General features: G+C 50.4%; 1 protein-coding gene across 1 annotated transcript in view; it reads right to left on the reverse strand.

Moving 5' to 3' along the window:
- Positions 1-5,427, reverse strand: part of LOC106806522 (receptor-type tyrosine-protein phosphatase kappa-like) — a 23,058-nt gene extending 17,631 nt beyond the window's left edge. The window contains exons 1-9 of the mRNA XM_014808492.1: positions 5,264-5,427; positions 4,680-4,718; positions 4,098-4,274; positions 3,635-3,769; positions 2,816-3,163; positions 2,316-2,554; positions 1,937-2,012; positions 1,111-1,217; positions 507-720 (exon numbers count right to left, since the gene is read on the reverse strand). Coding sequence (XP_014663978.1) covers positions 507-720; positions 1,111-1,217; positions 1,937-2,012; positions 2,316-2,554; positions 2,816-3,163; positions 3,635-3,769; positions 4,098-4,274; positions 4,680-4,718; positions 5,264-5,297 — 1,369 coding nt within the window. The 5' untranslated portion in view covers positions 5,298-5,427. The remainder of the gene's footprint in view (positions 1-506; positions 721-1,110; positions 1,218-1,936; positions 2,013-2,315; positions 2,555-2,815; positions 3,164-3,634; positions 3,770-4,097; positions 4,275-4,679; positions 4,719-5,263) is intronic.
- Between the last annotated feature and the right edge of the window lie 3,047 nt (positions 5,428-8,474).

Consider the following 8,474-nt stretch of genomic DNA (forward strand, 5'->3'; position numbering starts at 1 on the left):
GTGTGTGTGTGTGTGTGTGTGTGTGTGTGTGTGTGTGTGTGTGTGTGTGTGTGTGTGTGTGTGTGTGTGTGTGTGTGTGTGTGTGTGTGTGTGTGTGTGTGTGTGTGTGTGTGTGTGTGTGTGTGTGTGTGTGTGTGCGTGCGTGCGTGCGTGCGTGTGTGTGCGCGCGCGTGCGTGTATGATTGTGCGTATGTGCAGTCTGTTCGTGTGCGTGTGTATACACGTAGTGCAGTCGCGACAGCGCTGGTTAAGTGATGTCTAGAAACGATGAGCGTTACTTTATATAGTTGTGTAAGCATGGAGTTGCCTCGTCTTGACGACTCTCTATTTCTCTACTGGACATTGCTATTATCTTCCCAAGCTCGGCCATCCTCGCCATGTTGCTCACGTTTACGCCGCACCTTTTGTTAAGAGTAATCGAATATAATCGAGTATCAAATATAATATAATCGAGTATTAATATAAACGAGCATCAAATATAATCACACACGTGAACAAGAACTCACCCGTGGCGTTGGTGACGAAACGTTCCATGAGGCCTGGTCCGAACCCGGCCGATGTGGAGGCACTGATATCGACGCGGTAGGTGGTGGCCGGGTGCAGCGCCGTAGCGTTGTAACCGAGCTGTCCCATGTAGGTCATCGATGCGTTGACACGCACAGTCCACGGTGGACGCTGCCTGTCAACATCGCTGAACGACTCGACGACAGAGATGTCTAGCTGCGTGATAACGTATAACTATATGGGTCAACAACCACACAGACCATTCATGTAACCATCCAGTCATCCGGTCTGCCATCTATCCATCCATCCATCCAAACATCCATCCATTCGTCCATCCATCCAACCATCCGTCCGTCCGTCCGTTCGTCCGTATGTCCTTCCATTTATCCATTCATCCATCTATCCGTCCGTCCGTCCGTCCGTCCGTCCATCCATCCATCCATCCATCCATCCATCCATCCATCCATCCATCCATCCATCCATCCATCCATCCATCCATCCATCCATCCATCCATCCATCCATCCATCCATCCATCCATCCACGCAACCATCCGGGCTACACCACCTCGCAGTGCGTGGCATTGACAGGTAAATGGGAAATCTCACCTTGTACTGCAGGATGTGACCGTTTGGGTGCAAAGGTGGCTCCCATGCGAGGCTCAACATGTGGGGGCCCCTAGCAAGCAACGACAGCTCTACTGGCGCGCTGGGCTCTGGAAATTAAGGTGGCGCCGATCCGTATATCACAGACATGAAGAACGTGGAAGTGGGTATGTGTGTGTGTGTGTGTGTGTGTGTGCGCGCGCGCGTGCGTGCGTGCGTGCGTGTGTGTGTGTGTGCGTGAGTAAGTACGTGCGTGCATGCGTGCGTGCGTGCGTGCTTTCGTGTGTGTTGATGCGCTTTGCAAGTGAAAGGCTAGAGGCCGTTGTCAGAATTTCAATAACAAAAATGTTCTCGTAGACCGGACCTCTATACACTGCGTACGAGAAACTAGTAACTTTACCATGTTTCTGTCAAAGGTCTAGGAGAAAAAGTAAAAGAGAAAAAACACTAATGTCAAGACTAATCTTGTTTCTGACAATGGGATCCAGGTCATTATGCTGTCCGCTAGCGAACGCTATACAGTGCTGTCCCGTACCCAAGGGGGGTTCCAGGGGTTCCGGAACCACTAAGCATAAAAAATAAATACAGTCGACCTCGCCTAAGTCGAATCCAACGGAACTGAATTAAACTGTTAAAATGCACCAGAATGCACCATTTTAAAGCAAATTTTCAAAGTTTTCTCGAGGGTCATGCCCCGGACCCCCTAACATTGCTCCGCGGCTTCGGCGCTCGCAGTCACCCGCACACCTCTGATTTGGAACCCCTCTTAGGCCAATCCTGGGTACAGGCCTGGCTGTTGCGACAAACACGCCATAGTAAGATGGCGTACCTGACACTGCAGTCCTCGCCCACACAGGTCGACTCCAGCTACTATATCTAGATGGTTTCAGGTTCCGTGCTTGAATCTAAAATGATTAGCAATAGATGCCGTAAATACTTGTAATATACAGTGATACTGCCTGCTGCAAAATAATATTGTTATTATAATAGTATTGTTGTGATTATGTTATTATAATAATTATTATAATAATAATAATAATATTATTATTATTATTATAGTTATTTATTCCATATTATTGGTTATTTATTTATTTTTTTATTCATTTATCTATCTATTTATTTACTTATTTATTTTATTCGTTATTTACGTATATGCGGATGTCGCGCAATTACGGATGTACATTTTCCACGCATAACTTCCTGTATACCTCTATGCTGTAGTTGTTATTTGCCTGTAGATCGCTGATATTGTACACGCACACGCCGTCAGCGCACGTGTCGTTACGAGGCAGTTCGTCAGGGTAGCTCTGCGCACGATTCCCTGTTCCGTAGCGCACCCGGTACGCCCAGCGTTCGCCGTGAGGTGGGTACGCCTCATCCCACTTTACCGTGATGGCGGTTGGGGACGGATACGCTCGCACTCCGTCGACGTCTGTCGTCGGGGGCGCTGCAAACACAGGCAGGAAATTGCGTCCGGCAATTGCACACAATTAAAAATAATTTATCCTCGGTTAAATTATTTCTACCACGGTAAAAAATAATTTTTCCGCGGTTAAATTATGTGTAACAAGGCCTCTGATTGGGTATAAATTTTAACCGCGCTAAAAATAATTATTTGTACGTACGATAACCAACCATGTGGTGTTCAACTGTGTCACACACCCACTGTAGGGAGCGTAGTGTGAGGCTACACGCGTGTTTCACATACCGGCAGGGGGCGTGGTGAAGCTGTGATTGGCGGCGGGTCCTTCTCCCGCTGCGTTGACGCCGCGCACGCTGAGCACGTAGCGTGTGTACGGCACCAGCATGTTCAGCTCGTGGCTCTGCAGGTACAGCCTGCTGTCAGCCGACACCGGACTAAGAGTCCCCGTCACCTCGTCCCCCCACGGATCGGGCGACGTGAGGCGCCACCTGTAGGCGGTTATCGCGCCGTGGCGTCGTTCACAGGGTATCGGGTCCCAGTAGGCGTAGGTGTAGCGGAGGATGAAGGTGATGTCGGTGGGCGCGTCCGTCGGTGCTGCGGCAAAATCACTGACGCTATTAGACGTCATGCACCCTGACATTGTCACACGACAGAAACTGAGAGACACCAGACATTGTCACACGATAGAAACTGAGAGACACCAGACATTGTCACACGATGGAAACTGAGAGACACCAGACATTGTCACACGACAGAAACCGAGAGACACCAGACATTGTCACACGACAGAAACTGAGAGACACCAGACATTGTCATACGACAGAAACTGAGAGACACCAAACATTGTCATACGACAGAAACCGAGAGATACCAGACATTGTCATACGACAGAAACCGAGAGATACCAGACATTGTCACACGACAGAAACCGAGAGATACCAGACATTGTCCATCAACATCACACCCCTCTACACCTACCTCCGCAGTCTGTCCATCAACATCACTCCCCTCTACACCTACCTCCGCAGGCAAAGTATAAACATCACACCCTTCTACACCTACCTCCACAGGCAAAGTATAAACATCACACCCTTCTACACCTACCTCCACAGGTAGTCCTTAGTATCACACTTTCGCTCGGCTGCCCGGTCGAGGGTACTCCGTCCTGGGTAACTTCCGCCGTCACCCTCACCTCGTAGCTCGTGTCCGTACGCAGTGATGCGATCACCACAGATCGTGCTAGACGGGAAATTAAAGGGCTAAGTACAACGACAGCTTGAACGTGTATGAATGTCAGGACTACGCGCCACCCATCTGTAAATGCACACACTACACGCCATACATCTGAGAAGGTGCACACCACACGCCACTTCGATGAAACAGCACACACTGCACGCCACCTATCTGTGAAGGCACACACTACATGCCCCCTCAGCTGTGAAAGCACACATTGCGCGCCACCTGTCTGCGAGGGTACACACTGTACGCCACCTATATCTACTCGTGACAGCACGCATTGTACGCGCGCCTACCTAGTATGACAGCACACACACTACAGGCGACGTACCTGGGCCGTGAACGAGAACACTGGTCCATTCCGAAACATCAGAGCACATTTCCTGGCTCGCGCATGTCTCCACTCTGTACGTGACGCTCAGGGCGCCCACTCCAACGTCGTCCCACGTGATCACCGCCTGTGTCGTGGAGACGTCGGCGACAGTCACGTTCGTCGGAATCGGGACAACTGCGAGGGATAGCAATGGAATTACGCTACGATAGATGGCGCCAGTGTCCGGTGAGTATTAGAGTCCCTTTATATAGATCCCTCTATATTAAGGGACTCTAGCGAGTATCAGACGCCATTTATGTAGATGAGAATCACTCTCTATAATACACGGACTGTAGTGGGACGTAGGCTCGCGTACGCGCCACTCCTCGATTGACGCTCGTTTATCCTGGCATGAGTCATGTTCGGTTGTTTATCGATTTTAACCTACGTTTGCGAATTCTTATCGATATTCTACAAGTGTAGCTAGGTTTAAATTGGCTTACAATGCACGATACACGATACAAGGAAAAGAGACACAAAAACAGGAGAGCAATAAAATAAGAAATGAGGTCATGGAACTGTTACGACCGCAAGACTGACCGTTGCAAGTGCTTCCAGAAGCGTCCAAGTATGTTCCATCTAGGCGAAATATAAAAAAAAGTCCATGACCGCCGGTTAAGCATCTGTAGCTACATACATGAAATAATGTTTCTCATTGCCAATGAATACACGAATCAATGAGTCTCTAATCTCTCATCTCGCTCATTCTCGCTTGCTAAATATCCCGCTTATTGACTTTCCCGCGCGCTCTCTCTCGCTTTCTCTTTCTTTCCCCTCCCCCTCTCTCTCGTCCCCCTCTGCCTTACCCCCTCGCTCTTTCGCTCGCTCTCTCTCTCTCTCTCTCTCTCTCTCTCTCTCTCTCTCTCTCTCTCTCTCTCTCTCTCTCTCTCTCTCTCTCTCTCTCTCTCTCTCTCTCTCTCTCTCTCTCTCTCTCTCTCTCTCTCTCTCTCTCTGTGTGTGTGTGTGTGTGTGTGTGTGTGTGTGTGTGTGTGCGTGCGTGCGCGCGCGTGCGTGCGTGCGTGCGTGCGTGTGTGTGTGCGTGTGTGTGTGTCTTTGGCTCTCCCTCTTTCACCCTCTAGCTATCTGTTTATCGCGCGCACAACCTATCACGAGCTCTTTGTTACCTGCACATGACGTCGTGCGGAACTCGGCTTTCATCGATACGTTAGAGCTGTAGAGGGCGTCGGCCTGCGCGACAACAACCTGCGCGCGCAGCGCGTATCTAGTCCGTGGCTGGAGTCCGTCGATGCTCAGCCTCCCATTCGCCAGGTCCGTCACTCTCGCCTCGTCGACCGTCGTCCATCGCTGGTCGGCCGCCGCCCGCAGCTGCCAGCGGTACGAGCGCTGTGTCAGCGGACCCTGCAGGGCGTGCGTGAATGTCGGCCGGTTGACGAGTATGCGCGTCGCGGTGGGGTCGACGACCGTCGGTCGGCTGACGTCCGGTAGTTCTGCAGCACGACGCGAGATGGCGTTGGCGTGGGGGGCGAGGGGCGTGGAGACGTTATGAAAGGTTGGTGTGTTGGCGGATGTACGTTATGTAAGGTTAGTTTATTGGACGACGGACGTTATCTAAAAGGTTAGTGTGTTAAAGGACGCACGTTATGTAAAGCCTGGGACACACCATGCGAACTTATTCTCACGTCCGCGCGATCATATCCGCAGCGAAAATCGTGGCGAAAATATTCGCACCCGCATGCGATAATTGAGCGGACACACGATGCGAATTTATTCGCACGTCCGCAGCGTACACACTACACGCGATCTACTGGCACCACACGGCTCAACCATGGCTCCAACAGTCAGGTGGTCACGTGATTAGCATACTGATCAATGATTCGCTGCATTACAACAATCGGCCTTTATTCGCACTAGACTGTTATCCGTCCCTTCTCACAAGCTCGATATAGGCATATATCGAGCTTGTGAGAAGGGACGGGTACCAGTCTATATTCACACGTCCGCACGTCCGCAGCAAAAATATCAAACATGTTTGATCGCTGCGAAGTTCGGTGCGGATGAAGTTCGCAGCGAAATTCGTCCGCGCTTAAGCGGGCACATCATGCGAATTTCGCTGCGATTTTACAATCGCTGCGGACGTGCGAATAAATTCGCATGATGTGTCCCCCGCTTAAGGTTAATGTATTGGCGGAAGTACGTTATAAAAGGTTAGTGTATTGTAGGACGTACGTACGTTATGAAAGGTTAGTGTACATATTGGCGGACGTACGTTATGAAAGGTTAGTGTATTGGCGGACGTACGTTATGAAATGTTAGTGTAGTTGGCGGGACGTAATGTGGAGTTGATATATTAAGCGTGTGCGTTATGCAAAGTTAAATGTGTTGAGGAGCTCCGCGTCCTCCCCATCTCTGCCACCCACCAGCTTACCTATGCTGCAGGCAGCTGTGGCAAATCCATCCCTGCAACCTCTGGGACAAGAGATGTCACCTTGGAGGTTCACCTGACAGTCTTCTGTCTCGTTGAGACAGTGGCAGCGGCTTTCACAGGTGGGCCCAAAATGGTTTGCTGCCGTGAAAACATAATTATCGTATATGAAAACATATATCATATATACATTTTTTCTCGCGCATAAGATATCATCGCGTCTGGAAGAAGTTAATATGCGGCCAGTGCTTGTATTGGCGCCACTCACCGGCAGGTGGCGTTGTCACGCTACGCTTGTCGCTCCAGTCTCCGACAGAATCCCGATTCGTCGCACGTACTCTGGCCTGCCACTTCGTAAATGGCGCGCTGTCGATCTGCCAGTACTTCGACCTCGACCTCGGCAGCAGTACTGGGGAGAGGTGGCCCGGCGAGGCCGTGTACTCGACCTCGTAGCTATTATTCGTCATGCAATTCCACTCTGCGGGCGCCTGGGAAAAGTTGGGGCGTGTTCGCCGTGGTTACGGTTACCGAGAGCTGTCGTTCGTATTCGTTTTGAGTTTGTGCGTATATTGGAAGTGTAGTGTGTTACGAGGTGAGATATACGCGGGTGGGACGTAAAGGTGGGATGGGGTGGTGTGAGGGTGAGGGTGGGGTGAGGGGTGAGGGTGGGGTAGGTAGGTTAGGGTGGGGTGGAAGGGGTGAAGAGGGATGATGGTGGGGTGAGGGTGAGGGTGGATGGTGTGGGGTGAGGGTGGGGTAGGGTGTTGTAGTATAGAACGCTGTGGCGGGCTGAGAAGTGATGCTGGTGGGTTGTCCTATATGGGCAAGTTGATAATGGGTGTCCAGGAGGCGATTGCATGAATTGTGCAGGTCACCAACACTAAGACTAGCAACTTTTTTTGACAGTGTTCGGTTCGTATGGCTATACCTCCCAGGTGGCCGTCACTCTTGTCGCTCCTGCGTCATCTATATTCAGCTCGAAATTCTCAACCCGGCCAGGCACTGAAATAAATAGACCAATATGCTACTGTACATTCAATTCATCTGTATCACAATTAATACCGACTGGTCGTAATCTGCTGACCAGCGACATAGTGGGGTTTACATGGCATAGCTGGTGAGTGATTAATCTACTCGCTACGCAACACGATCACATAGAGGCGCAACATCACCCCCCTCTACACCTACCTTCGCAGGCTGTCCATCAACATCACACCCCTCTACACCTACCTCCGCATGCAGGCTGTCCATCAACATCACGCCCCTCTACACCTACCTCCGCAGGCTCTCCGGCATCGTAGCAGCGTCGAGTTAGCAAATGGTAGCAGATTGTAGCAAAGAGTAAAGATGATGTAGTCGCAGAATTTGCTCTTGAAGACTGACTTTATTAGTAAACACGATACAAATATGTATACACTATGGCGACCTAGGCACCCAAGCCTAGGCCCCGTGTCTCGTCTTCGTCTATCTCCACTATATCGTCTCTCGTCTCTTCCTCTGGGTAATAACCTCCTATATGGTCTTTCGTCCGTGCCTATTTATACGTTTCCGAAAACCGCCCGGCGACATTTGAATCCGACCGGCTTTTCGTCATTATCGGCCGGACCCTGGCTCGTAGGTGTGGCGTGTCGCGTCACCCATCCCCGGCGCAAGGTGTGACGTGCCAAGCGTCGCATTCTGTCGCCACCGTTTGCTGAATACAATAATTCTCTTGACCCCTCTTGAAAAGTTCATGTCCTCATGAAAACGTATTTCCAATTAAAAACTATATCTCATAACTATGTTCCAAAAATACCGCTACCTAAATAGAATAAACTGGGTACATAAATTGTTTATACAGTGCATCAAGACAATACAGCAAGGAACAGTGATACAAACAAACGTCAGCTCCACTGCACTCATATTCTGATATGATGTGCTGAACATGCGTATACCGTGCTCGCATGTGAGGC

This window comes from Priapulus caudatus, unplaced genomic scaffold (assembly GCF_000485595.1).
Source record: "Priapulus caudatus unplaced genomic scaffold, Priapulus_caudatus-5.0.1 Scaffold166, whole genome shotgun sequence".
NCBI lineage: Eukaryota > Metazoa > Priapulida > Priapulimorpha > Priapulimorphida > Priapulidae > Priapulus > Priapulus caudatus.